Here is a 15,884-nt window from a genome sequence, read left to right on the forward strand (position 1 = left end):
CAACTAATATTACCGTACTAAGAACAGTAGTATTTCCTGCTCAGTTTTCTCTCCCAACTAAACCTAATTTGGCTCAGATGGAAATGGTGGAAGAAAAGAGGTGCATGAAGAATAGGACCCACACACTGTGAGCTGTGTCAGTTTCTGATTATCAGAACCACCGTACCTCCTCTTACTGAGGTGCATACATCTCCCAGTGGAAACGGGAAAAAATAACCACTTCGACTTGGTGTTCCTCCTAGCTTTGTATTATTTCAGTTCTTGATTCAGAAATATACATGGTATTGTACTTCAACAGTAGAACGGAAAATGCATAAAGAACAGTCTCAAAAGACCTAACTGGACAGAGGGAGAAACATTAAAAACACAGGGCAGAAAAGTGCAACTATGTTAAAGGGAGAATCAAATGGAAACCAAGAACTGTACAGGAAGACCTGAGGATGGGGGGGAGGGGGAACATTAGAGAGACTAACCTTACATTTATTCCCAGACTTCTAAGTGTATGAAAAAAACACCACAAAGGAAGAGAACTGAGAATTACAAAGGAAAAGGGGGGGTAAGAAGGGAGATGAGATACAAGAAGACAGGAAGAAACTGAGGTAGTATCTACTACAGGAGGAACAAAGAACACCCACAAGTGACAGCAAAATTGTACAAAAAAGCTCATTTAGAATTAAGGATTTTTTCAATATATAAATTAGTTTATTTTCATTTAGATATAAAAGTTATAAATACAATTCATGTAAAACAGTGTCTGATAAAGGAGCACTGAATCAGTTCATCTTTCTGCATAATTTGACTGAGACCCAGAGGCCCTGACCCTGCTAGGATCATTTGATGTCAACAAATACCGTGAAGAGCCACTGCTGACAAGCCTAACTGAAAGGGCGAGTAAAGGGATGCTGCTGTGGCCTTCTGAGCACAGAGAAAATCATCTTGAATTGGAAATTAGCATTCTACCTTCAGGTCACCCCAAACTAACGTAAGGCAGTTTCTTTCACACAGTCCTAGTCAGAAAAATAGGTAATAGTCAGACAGGTACCACACTGACTTAGTTTTTCTGGATGGGTAGAGGGAACGCAGAGCCATCAGTGAAGAACTCAGAAGAGCACAACTGGAAAACACTGCCAGGTCTTGTCCCCAGCCTGATGAGCAGGAAGTACGTGAAGGCACAAAAGAGATCCATGGTTCAAGTTCTCTTCGCTGACTGCTCTGCTGCTAAGATCATCTCAAGACAATGGCTCACCAGCTAATGTTCTCAGCATCAATTCATAATTTACAGTATATACAGAGTTTACACATGATTACCATCATTTTTTTTCCTGGCAATATCAGAAAGAGTCTTCACAAAGTTTCATTATTTTGAAAGAGCAAGTGATATCTACCACTGCAAAGACTCCACAGACCGAAAGCAATAAATCTGGCTCTTTGAAGCTTGAAACAGAGTTAGTCTGCTGACAATATCCAAAGCTGGAGAACACCTATTCTTGTCTCACTAGAGGGATAGTTTTCCAGGATCGTCATGAATATGCATAATGGCCATGAAACAGGCAAGATAGTAATTGTTCTCTGCTTTAGTACACAGCAGATGTGTACACTATGAGGCTTACATGTCACAGTGTGCAGCAATTCACTCTGATGAATTAAGGCCATATGAACCAAGACGCATTCCATGCTGTGACCTACAGTCTCCATATTGTACATCCAGCATTAAAAATGGAACACTGGAAGGACACATTGCAAAGCCCTGTGATACATTTATTATTTTTTTTAAAGCTTACTGATGCCTTTGAAAACACCTGTAAACTCCTTTTGAGGTAACTACTTCTTATAGTCAGGTTAAAATTTTTATATAAAATGTACTTTAATATGTCATGACTTGAGATAATCTCACGTTTAAAAAAATTAAATCAGTCACTAACTTATTCCTAAAAATGTAGCAAATTTTACGAACAGTGGACAAATTAAAAAATATTTCTGATCAGCTTACAGTCTAGATTCAATCAATTAGAACACGGCTTTTCAGGAATAGTACTGTATATTGTTACAATACTACCTTCTGCCAAATTCAGTCAGATTCTATCATCTATTCAGTCTCATTTTTCACATGGTTAAGAATAACAGAAACAGCAATGGATATAATATCACCAACTAAAAAGGGAGCGTTTGAGATTTTGATTTGTTCTTTATTTGGTAAAAAGACTGTCAAGGGATATGGAGCAATTAGAATAATGAAAGGGAACTGGACTTTCAGCCTTAACAGAGAATCATCCCACAGAGTAAGAGAAAAGTGTTTTATTAGAGGCAATGTCTCATTCCAGCTCTGTATTTTTTGAATATTACCTACGGTTGCACAGAGCCATGACCTGAATCCTTCCGTGTCTGACTGTTGTAACAGACAGCGAAGTGCTACACAGGACAAAAGAGAACACATGCCAATAACTGTCCTCCTTTTTTTCTGAATTAATCCGTTTTAAATAATTGGAATTAATCTACAGATCAGTAGCATCATCTCCAGAGGCACTGTGGAAGTTCCAAGATATATGAACACTAAACCATTATTTTTCTAATCCTAGCTGCAAGGGGTTCCAATTAGTGGGCTACATTCCTTAGCCCGCTCTCATGCAGCATCTGTTACAAGGATTCTAAAAGCAGAATCAACATCAACGACACCACCCATCCCGTATTTCTTATTCCCATCACCCATATTTCTTGTTCTTCCACAATGCATACAAAGACTGCTCAGTCTTGGGATAGTCTCCTAAGATGGTCTACTGTCAACTACCATAATGCTCTGAGGCCTGGTATTTGCTTTCTAATAAGCCTGCAGACGTCTGTCCTCCAGTTCCCTTCCATCCCTAATGTGCTTTTCATTACTCCACCTGGAACTCTTACAACAAGATGCAGGGGTGGGAGCAAGTTCCATGTTTCAAGTCTGTTGTCTCTCATTCACAGGCCAATTTACTATCAAAGCTGGAGAGTCCAATAGCAAAGGCCTGAAGAGCACAGAGAGGATAATTATAGTCCAGAGTGAACACATCTTCTGCTACACGACCAAACTGCATCACAATGTAGTCAGCTGGGAAGAAAAGAAAGATTCAGAGATGAGCAATTTCACAGCGAGGCAAAGAAAAAAACCCAAACAACCACAAACAAAAAACCACACGTCTGGCAGTCCCAGATATATGCGGTTGGTGTATCCATCCTTTCTCACCAGAGTGGCCTTGAAATCTGTTCTCTAGAGTGACAGTGTTATTCTAGAGATTACCTTTCTTAGAACCAAAGCTTAAACCACTCTTTTGCTGGGCTGAAGGTGCCATATTAATCCTTTTCTTTCCTTTCAGCAAGCTTGTGTTTGCCCCCTCTTTTGCTGCAGCTATGGACAGCAGTCTCTGCACCCACTCCAGAAAAAGGGAGGCCTTACATAATTTTCTTCACAGCCGAAAAGTTCCCAGTAATCCTGAGCTGAATTCCTCCACCCAGTCTCCCTTCTCCAGGAAGAGTGTCCTATTCCTCCCAAACCTCATTAAATGAATTGGGTTCTCTCTGTTTGAATAAGCCCCACACACTCTCCACCAGACTCTTACGGTCATTGTCATGGACAATCTGGAAGTTCTTCACTGAGGCCTGAGTGACTCTCCCATGGAAGTTCAAAACATAGGACTGAGTATCATCGTTCCAGACTGGAGCCTTGTTGTGCAACTCAATGAGGTTCTCTAAATTTTTGTTTTGCCATTTTGACAGCAGACTCTCGTGTTCCTGTTCAGAAGAAAGAAATATATTTATCAGATTTGGAATGGTTCTGCTTTTGAGTACGGCCTCTCTCATGTGTGTGCACTCTGTCACTTGAAGATCATTCTCTGTTTAATGAAATGCAATGACAGCACTTAAACTCAGTCCTACCAAAAATTTCCTGCAAGTACCAGGAAGATATTTTCATGGATTCCCAGTCCAACCATTCCTTTCCACTCAATAAGCTATCACCGTATTTCCACCCAAGCAAGAAAAAAGAGTGAGAGAGAAGGAAGTGTGTGTACAGGAAAGGAAGCAATTCACAGCCCACAGATGACTGCCATCCTGCTGGCAGGAATCCTTTCTGAGTCTCATAAGCTTTCTCTGATCCTGTTGGATCCAACTTCCATTTCTAACTTTCTAAACTTTGAAACAAAAGAAAATAATCCACAATTAACTGCAGAGTGCCAGGCCCTGGGGAGCTTTAGTAGAAAGTCCAAAGGCTGCAGTGGGCTGTAAGCATGCCTTAAGTAGGTTAAATGTCATCCTATTGGGTCTAATAAGTGATGCACAATATGAAAAAGAGAGAAATAAGAACACAAAGATACAAAAAGGAGGTAAAACAGCACATTAAATTTGACAAACAGAATGAATTACAAGGAGCTGCAAATAGTAGCGAGTGAAACACATGATATCTATTTAATTTTAAAAGTTCTGCAACAAATAAAATCCAAACTGAAATAATATATGCTAAAACCCCCAAGAAAAAGAATCCAAACTGAAGTTATTTAATGGGAAAAAATGATCAGAAAACAACATGTTGTAGAGGTCTGACTGATATGGCTATAGTGACTGTTTTGGTATTGTATACAGATATGACAGTGGATTTTTGAGGATAACTGAAATAAAACTTACTGTTCAGTTTAAACTAGTTACTTTACGTCTTTATTTTTATCTTTATTTACTTTTTTAAAGATGCAAAAAGAACCTTGAGAATTGGCACCAATAAAGGGCACTTAGATGCAATTTTTCCTGCTTTAAAGTGGGGGCAGTACTGCTTAATTGAAGCAATGCACTACAGAGAAGGAAGACAAAAACAGAGTCAAACCCCTATGCTGAAAGCTTCACCAACTTTTCAGAACAGCTTTCTGTTTCAGCCTTCTCTGCTGTCGGTACACTTGCCTGCTAGCAAAACAGTTGGGAAAACAGGGGAGAAGAATAAAGGCAGGGCCATGGAATCGTTACTGTACTGACGGGGGAAAGGGCGATACCAATTGAAAGATGATGAATAAATGACCACCTCCAGATACAATTTTCCTGCCCATTCACAAAAATAAACCTCTTTTCCAGGCTCTCATGACTCTGAATTTCCACTCTTGAAGATTTTTTTCTCTGACCTCAACAAATACACTCTTGTCCTACTTGTACCTACTCACAACATTGGCTGCAAATACCATGTTCTAGCTTAAACCACTAACCATGTCTTTCAATGGGCACCTGTCCTTTCTGCCTTTTGGTCTTCTATCACACCAAACGTAAAACCCACATTAAGAGAACTGAACGATTTTCATCATACACCTTAATATACCTTCAGATACAGTTCTGTAAGCTTTTAGCTGTAATGTACTCCATACATATGAGAAATCCTCACTAAATAGTCATCAGAAAACTCCATCCTTCTCCTCATGCCACTTTCTCTTTAAAGAATCCTCCTTTTCTGTGATTCCTACAAAGAGACTGACAACATTCTGACCAAAAATGTATTTACTCTCTTGCTACTACACCAGATTACCACCTTACCTATGTATTAGCTATCTGTTGTAATTCACATACCGGTTAAGAACGTAAACTCCTGGGAGAACCAAGTTCTGTGTTCATCCAGCTCTCAGCACAACAGGGTCCCACCCATGAGGAGGGGTTGTAGGTGCAGCAGCAACGACATACGCTAGCCATTGCAATAGCTAAGTAAATAATATTTAGGTTGACCAAAGGACAAGTAAGGATACAAACACTATTCAGAAGGCTACAAATTAGGTAAAAGGCAAGAACAAATTAATCAACACCTTTACGCTACATTGTATTTACTCTCCATGAGACTTGCTAAAGCCCTGGGTATTAACAACCTTCCCCAAAAACCCTTGATTGTCAGTAACACCCAGACCTCTACAAGAAAGTTTTAACCTATTCCTCCAATCTGAAACATGACCAAACTCCATAACTCACATTTCGTGGACGGATTGGAATTCGCTTATGATTCATATTCATTCCTGGAATGATCACTGACATTTTTCTGGGACCCTTGAATCCTAATACATTGGTTTCCTGGAAGACAAGGAAAGACATTATTTTCAGTAAATGAGATACTCCATCTCAAAGAGGGAAAGACAGCAAAACTGAACTTCAATCCACATTTACATTGTTTTTTAGAGATTTGCTAGCTGCAACTGTAGTAGCAGATATCTAATTGCAACTGTGTTTAATCACTGAGAATAGTTTCCTCTCCCATTTTGAGAACTGCATTAAAAGACATACATAGTATTACCTAATTTAGAGCGCATATGTTATCCTAATGAAACATTTATAACAAAATCAGGCAAGTGCAATTTCCAGGCATAAGTTCTTGCATCTGAGGCAAAAATGTGCTAAAATCTTGCTAGTGAACAAGCCTTAAGTATGATAAAAGGCAAATATCTTTGACCTGAGTCTATGTTATCTATATATCACCATTTAGGCTAAAATGTTCCTGAAGAATGAATGACATTCTTCTTTAGGTGCTGTTATTTGTGTTTAAGAGCATACCTACACTTTTCTCTCAAATCATGCTCTTTTATAAATGATTAAGAACAGACACAGAAGGCAAAGTATTCAGCATCTGTCCAAGCTTCATTCTTAAGACAAGCAGATTTTTCCAGAGTACCGCAGGAGACTGCTCCAAGTGGATTGAGTATAAAAAGCAAAGGAAAAAAGTCTTGGCATTCTCAAACCATCCATTTAATAATGTCAACCAAAATCCAAGGGTCCATTTAAAGTGTTCTGTAACAATGTCAGTGATAACCTTTAAAATTCCCAAAGACCAATTAAAAAGCCAGAATCTTTTAGAAGTACTGAACTGATTGACAGAAGTGATACAGCTTTTCCTAATATGCTAGTGCATTTTGCAGACACAGAACAAAGGTCTTTGGAATTGCAACCTCTATTATTTCACTTCAGAAAATCTAGGGGCACATATGAGAATGAGGGTACTGGTTTTATTAATAAATAAACTTTATGAACTTCTTGTAGGTAAAAGTTCAGAAATCTGGAAAGCTGACTTTATATTATCTGCTGTACTTATTTTATTTTAACACCTTGCTGTGTACAATTAGCTAGGGAACTGAAGAATACTGTATACAAAGAAAATATCCAGCGATATTCTGTAACCAGGCTAGTACTGGAATTATCACACCAATTTTTTTCCCAAGTTGATCCCATTAAGGTCGACAGCAAAAAAAACAAGATGATGCTCCAGCAGGCTAACGCACCTTTAAATTTCTGCTGCTGTACCTGTGATAAAAGCAAAAATCCTTCCACTTGACTCGCCATCATTTTGTAAACAACCTCAATTTTTACTAAAACTTTAGGACTGGAATATGAAACAATGTGATGTGAGAACCCTCACATAATTCTAGAGTGTCCACAAGTGCCCCCTCGCTCTGAAGCCTAGACTGAGGCGATCCGCAAGACCAGAAGAAGAAAACTTCTCTAGGACAGAGCTAGCGAATCACAATTTCCCCTGGAACCACAACCTTACCAACAACAAGCTGCTACTGAAATACTAGCATCTCCTTCCTATCCACCAAAATATTAAAAAAAAAACCCCATATATATATATATATATATATATCCACCAAAAGTCCACCTTTGGTTCTGCAAAAAATAACTCTACTTCACAGGGTACTCCCAGTTCCTTCTTAGTGTCCATCAGATACCAGCTGAGCAAGAGGCAGTTCATGCTGTGGCTGGCTCCCTGTAAAGGAGCTGCTGAGTGGCCACATGCCAAACAACAGGCCAGGTAAGAAGGTCATCAGGATGGTAGTTTGGGTCTCTCTCCCTCCCCTGGCACTGATTTCCCCCCCCCCCCCCCCCCCCCCCCCGAAACTTGGAAGAACTTATCTTTGAGGCCTCTGCACTTTGTTGTATCTGGTTGAAATTGGTCAGTTCGTTCCAAAGTTAAGTGGGGGAAGCTGCCAGACAGCATGATTTTGTAAGCCTTGTTTCCTCAGCAACCAGGCGACAAAAAAGAAAGGGGCAAAAGGGGAGAGGCGCTACTTACATAACAAATAGCTGCAAGCTCCTGTCTGGTATGAGCCTTTTCCACTAGACCTTGTGCCTTGACTGGGCTAACTCCATGGTCATATACCGTAAATTTAGTTCCCATGAGGTTTGACCTAATGTCAGGTTATAGAAAGACAGGAAAGAGAGAGGCGTCAGTAGAAAGTTTTGTCATCTTCTGAAAGTATTTGTACAGCACAGTGAAAACACACATCTCTTGCCATCTGAATCTTCCTATTGCTCAGTAAGGAGCTTCCACGAAGTGCCCATGGTGAACTCGGCCTGTAACCTATCCTGGAAAAACATCAAGCCAGAATTCCTTCTCTGAATTGCCACAGTGAATGGTAATGCTGAAGAAAGGTTGTCAACCCAGGTGAATATAGATTACACTAAGCAGGATGATGCAAGTTCGTTCTCTCTGAATTGATACCAGATTGCTATTCATAACTGCAACTCAACTAAAATGAAAATCCAGTCTCTCCTGTCTGTAGTTTTCATCTGTGGTTCTCACCTGAGTTTTCCAATGAAACTTTCCCCTTCCCGAGATAAATCAGTTGGGTCAACTGATATGAGGTAATTGGATGTTTTGCTCTTTTTTCGTTTTCTCCCTGCAAGAAGGAATGTCTGGAAATACAAAACTTTGATCAAGACTGGAGCTTTGTAAGAATGCAGAGGCATTGCTAGGCATTGTTATCCAAACTGTTATCTCTCCATTTCCCACATCCATTCCCCTTCTTGTTCTGTGCTGTTTCTGTCTTCTGTTTTGTTACTGTCTCCACAATTTTGATCTCTTCCACAAGTGCACACCCTGAAATCCTATTCCTCCAATCATCTCACTCAGCAGTCTAGATTTATTGCAACTGTTCTTTCTAGTCTTCCCTCCTTTTCTTCTGGAGCAGCTCAGTCTCCCTGCTCCTCTTTATCCTTGACATTTTTATACTTTCTCTTTCATTGCATTATGGCTTTTAAACCTGTCAGTTCCCTCCTTAGTGCCTTGGCCAAATATAAGCTGTCCTCATCTGCATGCTGGCTCTCCTCAGCTTCTGGTTTCTTACCAGAAGCTCTCCCTTACACCAAAAATATTCTGTGGTAGGAGTACAGATAGCCAAGATACTGTGTGCTGCTTCCAATACCTTTCTGCTGTCATCCCTTTCCAGATGCATGTAATAAGTAGGGAAGAGGCCCCGGTCCATTCCCTTCTTATCTCTAGTGATTCGACACTTGACTGTAATACCACGGGGTGCAGGGCGTAATGCAAAATCCTCCAAGTTTTCTACTTCTCCCAGCTGTGCATCTGCCTGAGGGGATGGACTACAGGAAGCACCTGTTTCCTGTGGGAAGAACCATCATATTAGCAAATTAATATTGGATCAGAGGCTCTGGTATTCCCCAAGAAAAGAAAGGTCTGTTGAAACAGAAGATCTCAGATCTCGAGAAGATATTTGGCAAAGGGAAGTTAACTGAGACACCACCTGTGTTTCTCTGAAGAAAGTGGCTGAAGACTTTTACTGTGAGGAAAGACTAGCCCTCCAAGGGGAGAGGAGAAAAGTATCCATTAACCAGAGATGAGTGAATTGCTAGGAAGGGGAAAATAGGATGAGACACTGTAAATGTTCTAAGCAAAGCGTCTCTCTGCTTTTAGAACTTCAAACACTTTATGGGAAATAAGGCAGCATGATAAGCTGGACTGATGGATGCTGCAGTAAGACAGGCTGGGATTTTTGTGACTGAAATGAGCACTGAGATTATGTTGGTTCAGAACAGTAACAGAAACAGAGTAAGCTGATGGTGGAACCATCTCAACTAAACGCTGGAAGAACCTTAGAACAATGTGTACAGTCAGGATGCAAGTTATGGTCACCAAAGGAACTCGAATTCTAATGGAAATCTGGTATAGATCATTAAAAGTCATTTTTTCTTAGAGGTTGCTGAATCCTGTGAATTGCAGAACTCTGGTTTATCCCCATTCCCAGGTACAGCCAGTAGGAAGTCTGAGTGAATACACACAGAGACACACATACACAGACTTGAAATTCACTAGTGGCTCTCACCCCTCCCCTCCTCCAGCACCCCCCACCCCGTATCTCCAGCAGTTGGCACACATAGCTCAGTCTCCCATGCAGCTAACCCCAGACCTCTTGTACTACTCACCCAACTAGTGTAGCACAACATACACACGGTCACCTCACATATATACTCACATGGGTGTTTTGAATAGTACTTTTAAGGCTGTCCAGCATCCATGCCCAAACTCTATGCTCTTTATCTGATCACTAGCTCAGACCCTGGGTCTTCCTGATGCTGGTCTCTTCCAACTCACTGGCTAGTCCAGCATATAGTTTGTCAGCATATGTATGTATGTATCTCTCTCACACACAAACACACACACACGAGAACACATTCACACAGGAAATAGTTAAAAACGGAGTTTTAGAAGATGGTAGGACACGCTGCAGTAATCAGCCACAAGGCGTGGCCAGACAAGCATACTGTCTCGCAGCTGTTTACATGTATCTGGTGCCTTTTACTCCCTTTAGTCCCTGTTTTCCCATGCTTATTACTCCCTGATTCACCTTGACCCCCTTGACCCTCTTGAGTCCCTTGCCCTAAACACCCCATAAGAAGTTTTGTCCAATCCCAGAATTCTCTGTTCCATCCCAAAATTCTGTTCCCCCTTGCATCCCACAATAAATGCTATAAACCTTCAGGCAATGATCCCTCTTAAGTTTGCATGGCATTTCAGAGTTTCTCCAATCATCTTGGTGGATTTTACACCAGAGACAATGGCCTAATCTGTCTCCTTTGAGGATCATAGGAGTAGCTGGTTCATTGTGTTCCCATCTTCACTGATTAGGCTACTTGAGTTCCTCCACCCACCATTGTTCCTTTGATCATTACTAGGTCTTTGTCAACTCAATGGCCCTTCAGTCAGGTAACCTGACAATCGTGACCTTCCTCTGCCTTCAGGGATTAATATGCTAGCTACTGTAGTTGCAACTACTATATTGTAACCTCAAGTGTTAAAAGGGGTTAGTACTAAAATCAAGCTTAAGGGGTTAGTGCTAAATTAGCTCAAGGGGTTAGTACTAAAATCAAGCATATGCCCAGCCCTTATCAGAAATGGATTTCAAGACACTTACTGCAAAAGATTTCTCACTGGTTGCAGAACTAGGCCTCTCAGATTCAGGATATGGTGAATGAGATGCTGGTCTCTTACTAGCTTCTTCTTCTTCTGTGTCCTCCTCATCAAAATTCAAACTGCCTGAAATTCCTGTCAGAATAGAGGATCAAGCAGGTAACCTCTGAAAGAAGGTGTCACGAGTTCATGGTATCACTAATTCATATATTACTCTTGCATAACTGTTCTGCTCTCGTTCTTCTAATTAATTTCTGTTATTTCAACTGCTGATTTTCTTCATGTGCTATGTTGCTTCCCAAGCCTTGTAATTCAAACCCCTAGTGACATTTTGCAGCTGTCACTGTGCAGATGATTAAGCAGCTGTCAGGCTTTTATTAATATATATTTTACATGATATTACATGATGTAACATATTGCTTAGTATATGCTGTCATTGAATTAATTTTGCCTATTTTCACACAAAAAAGCCCTCCATGTCTTAAGAACAAAAAGAGGAAATCCAGATCAATATGCTGACACCTATCCTGTAAGTCAGACTCTGTACAGTGTACCTCCTTTACCATTTCCCCTTAGTCTTATACATACTGAAATGGAGTACGGTAATTTTTCAGTAAGAGCCCCTCTTATTCTTATATCAGTAGCAATAACTCAGATCTCATGAATACTACTAATGATTTGATTTTTTTAAACGGAAGCACAGACTGAGTAGTTCCAGGACTTATTTATTTAATCTTAATCTAAGCACAGTTATGTTGAGATGACTAACTAGAGTAACTCTGGATAAAGATATTTATAAAGAGCTTCCATACACATCACTGGTGTTTCCTTCCACTTGGAATTGCATCATTTTGTTCTGTGATTCCATTATTTAATTTGGCTGTAGAATGGAAAGCACATAAAGCACTATAGAAAAATTAACACACTCAGCCTGCTAAGCTGAATTATTTTCCAAGAGCCAATATTATAACAGGGCTCCAACATGGCACTGCCTAGAAGAGGCACTGCTGGAAGTTCTTTGTCTCAGATGAAAAAGAAAAATGTAGTCTTAACAACCTGTCAGTAGACTTCCCAAAGCACATTTGTAAGGAGGAAAGGCGTTAACCCTAGTACTCTGGCCAATTTCAAAATTCACTGTTTATATTCTACCTCCACTAATTTCCCCTGAAGTTTCTGGATATTCTCTCCTGCTTCCTTTCCTAACTCTTGTGTAATGTTGCTATCCATGGTAAGCAGCTGTTGCATCTGACAACTGAATGGAAGTATTTCTACGTATGGTAGTACCTTAATACATAAAGTGTACTGGAAACATTCTGGGAGACAGGCTCTGCAAAATAAAACGAAGCTGTGTAACATATTAAACACTATCCATTATTTTGCTGCAAAATGCTTAGGCTGCATGCAACAAAAAAGGTTTCTTGTGGTACTGTCAGCAACATAAGATACTTGGCAGACAGAGATGGACACTCCACTGGGAAACTATTCAATAGGATATAACTATTGGATATAAAACTCTAAACCTGTTGATTGTGACAGTGAAATTACGGCATTTACTTGTTATAGAGGGTTCTGCTGCTGTGAAAATATGCAAGCATCATATCCAGATATAATATATCTGGAATAAAAATACCCTGAACTTTAGCGAAATGTGAAGTATAGCATTTTGTCATCAATATCCTTGGAAAGGCCAGAAATTATAAACCTCTGATAAAGCTTTAAAACATAACTGGTATGTTCCAATTAATATCAGAAGAAGGAACTGCAGTTCTACATTTCTACAGGCTGGAGAATCTACTAGCTCTGCATTTAAAAGTAATATCCTACAGACACTTGTTTCATGATTCCTCATATTTTTTATTTTTTTTTAATGTACTGAAAAAAAGTTATAAGAAGCAGAAGAGCCTGAAAAAAGACCTTTGCCCATTATCAACTCTTACCTCGTTTCTGTAAGATTTCTTGCAGATCTGGCTTGCCTGCCGTGTCTGTTAGAGCCTCTCCATCATTTTCCTGATCTGCATTGTCTTCTGTTTTGGACGATCCAGCAGAGGGAGTTTGGAGCTTGGTCCCCAAACCTTGCATTTCTGATTTCAGGAAAGCAGCTGGTCCATCAATGCCTGCAGGCCAAAATGAAACAGAATGCTAAAGTCTATTTTTTACCACTAAAGATGCATCCCAGGATGGTGGTTCTTTTCATCTTCCCTTGCTCAAGCATCCCTTTAAAGTACTGACGTATACTTGTTCAACTTTCGTCTGAAGACTTGGGAGGAGTCAGGCCTGACTGGTACAGACTGCCTATTACTTTAAACATATCGGGCATCAGTTTCTCCATTTATAACTATAGTGATTGCATCAACTTTTTTACAAGGGCTTAAGCAATTAAAATGAGTTGTATTTGTCATGCACATTGATATCCTTCAGTTTATTTATGGGCAAATACTCTATTTTCTTTCGGGTTCCTTGTTTGCTCCTGTGCCAATAACTGAGTGCACTACAGTGAACATCACAAATCAATTTGATGATAACAATATCTACAGCCACAGGCAGAAAAAACTGTAAATGGTTGCCCTCTATCTTTTTGGCAGAAATGAAATTTCCACGTTTAAACATGCAACACAGCTGTGCACTGCGCTTCATAATTGCCGGAGACGTCTTGATGTCAGGGTCTGGCATAATACTTAATACACATTTGTGTAGCACACAATATGTAAGTGTAGTTCCAGCTTTGGATTTCTTGCTTCCCCACTGTTTTCCTTCTTAAAAATTTATTGCTTTATCTAGACACCAGATTTCTGACATGTTTACTGCTGTTATCACTTCTTAGTAGGATTTGTTTGTACTGAGGAAGCTTCAGAACTATGGAAGCTAGTGAGGGAGCCGTTAGTTTTCATTTTTCTTTCTTGTAGTTTCAGTACTACTGAAGTTTCCTAACTTAGAAGTTATATAAATCTTTTCTCTCACTCTCTTTTTGACTTAAAAGTGTCTTTTAACAGAAGCTTTCTCCCACCTGATTTTAGACACATAAATGCTACCATCCATGTCACCACTCTCCTCCCCATCCTATGATCCTGAAAGACATCTGGAGAACAAGAAAAACATTCAACAGATAGGGGATAACAGTTCCAAATGTAATCTTCAAACCAGGTAACACTGGTTTGTTTGGGTTTTTAAAATTCTACTCTAATTCCCTATTAATGTAATGGTGATGATATAACATCCTGCAATAGCACGCATCTCAAAGACTTAGGATGTTTCCGGTCACTTTTTTGATAGGCTGGTGGGATCCTGGCTCTCATAAACTACTTCCTGACACATCCACTGGAATGTAGGGGTTTCCTCACTGCTCTTTTTTCTTCCCTGTGCCATGGAAGTCTTAAGGCTTTCACTACTGTATTTCTTTTCACTCCTAACAGAATGGTCACTATTTTACTGTAATGTTTTGAGACCACTGAGTTATTGCTTTTGGCTCTGATACGACTTTGTGCTTGTGACTTTCTGGACCACAACAGCTTGTTTGTCATGTTTCAGTTGTCTCCCTGAAGCCCACAGAAAACAATAGGTAAAAAGCAGCGAGAATCTTATTCAGTATTCATAAGACTTTTGTTTTGCTCGTCTACTTTATCCTCCAGTCACACGCAATCTTGAGATGGAGTATACTGTGATACCATGAAGTAAAATACAGGCAGCCACTAATCGATTATTTCCTTTTCTTTATCCTACACCTTCAGAAGACTCTCTTGCTTTGGATTTGCATCTCCCTACCTTTATAGAAGTTCCTGACCCATTTCTGTAGTTCTTCTTAGCCTAACACAAGGAAGAGATTACTCAAAGGCACATGAAGATTCTCAGCTGTCAAAAAATTCAAGGTAAGGTTTTTGTTTGTTTTTACAGTTCAGTATTGCTCAACCACACTGTACTACAATTCTACTTTTGTATATAGAAAGGTGTGTAATCAATCTTGTTTATCACTTGACCACTGTCACAGCAATGTAGGTGCCCATCGGTGACATAAAATGCATGCACCGGCATTTTGGGGAACATTGTTGCAATCAGGTCGGTTACCTACCATGTAACATAACATCACTGTGGAAAGCGGTAGGAGTTTCTACTAAAGGAGTCTGCTCCTCACACCCTTTGGGCTTTGACCTGCGCAGCTTTGCCTCAGGATTTGGTTGTACCATCAAGGGATCAAGACGTTTCTTCTTCTGCTTCTTCTCTAGAAGAGCTCTCTGCGAAATAAACAAAAAGCATGAAATAAGGATGAGTAACCACATCCAGAGAGGCAGAAACCATGCCTCAGCCACTGGCAATGACATGTCACTGATCAGGATCTCCAGTAAACTTGAAATACTCTTGTAATCTCTTATAAAAATCCTAGACACAGATATCACTGTGTCTTTGGAGTGAGACATTGCCTTTGATTCCCCATCACTGGTTGATGGGTGAGGTGGATACCTGCTTATTTTCTGATCTATCCTGGGACCATCAGCAGATAATTTTAACTCCTTTCATCCAGTCTAAACTGCAGCAATCCTTAATATAAATAGACAAATTCAGCAGTCATTTATAATCCAATATGAAACATTTCACAAAGTAAATGTTATAATATAGCACGTTCATGCAATTCTATTACTCCATGCATCCTACTTGCTTAAGCTGACAGAGCAGACAAAACAGCTCACAAGGACTCTCCTCTCTTTCCACTGCA

At 39.9% G+C, this 15,884-nt stretch overlaps 1 protein-coding gene across 5 annotated transcripts in view; it reads right to left on the reverse strand.

The window, feature by feature from the left end:
* Positions 1–745: 745 nt before the first annotated feature.
* Positions 746–15,884, reverse strand: part of TULP3 (TUB like protein 3) — a 33,769-nt gene continuing 18,630 nt past the window's right edge. For 2 of the 5 annotated variants that reach the window (XM_082311021.1, XM_082311017.1), the window contains exons 3-11: positions 15,243–15,405; positions 13,117–13,293; positions 11,184–11,314; positions 9,177–9,374; positions 8,555–8,667; positions 8,045–8,159; positions 5,956–6,054; positions 3,588–3,759; positions 748–3,079 (exon numbers count right to left, since the gene is read on the reverse strand). In XM_082311021.1, the coding sequence (XP_082167147.1) occupies positions 2,946–3,079; positions 3,588–3,759; positions 5,956–6,054; positions 8,045–8,159; positions 8,555–8,667; positions 9,177–9,374; positions 11,184–11,314; positions 13,117–13,293; positions 15,243–15,405 (1,302 nt within the window). In that variant the 3' untranslated portion in view covers positions 748–2,945. Of the gene's footprint in view, positions 3,080–3,587; positions 3,760–5,565; positions 5,694–5,955; positions 6,055–8,044; positions 8,160–8,554; positions 8,668–9,176; positions 9,375–11,183; positions 11,315–13,116; positions 13,294–15,242; positions 15,406–15,884 lie in introns of those variants that run through there. The other 3 variants (XM_082311018.1, XM_082311019.1, XM_082311020.1) reach the window with 3 other exon arrangements.

The sequence above is a fragment of the Platalea leucorodia genome (genome assembly GCF_965183815.1).
Source record: "Platalea leucorodia genome assembly, chromosome: 4".
NCBI lineage: Eukaryota > Metazoa > Chordata > Aves > Pelecaniformes > Threskiornithidae > Platalea > Platalea leucorodia.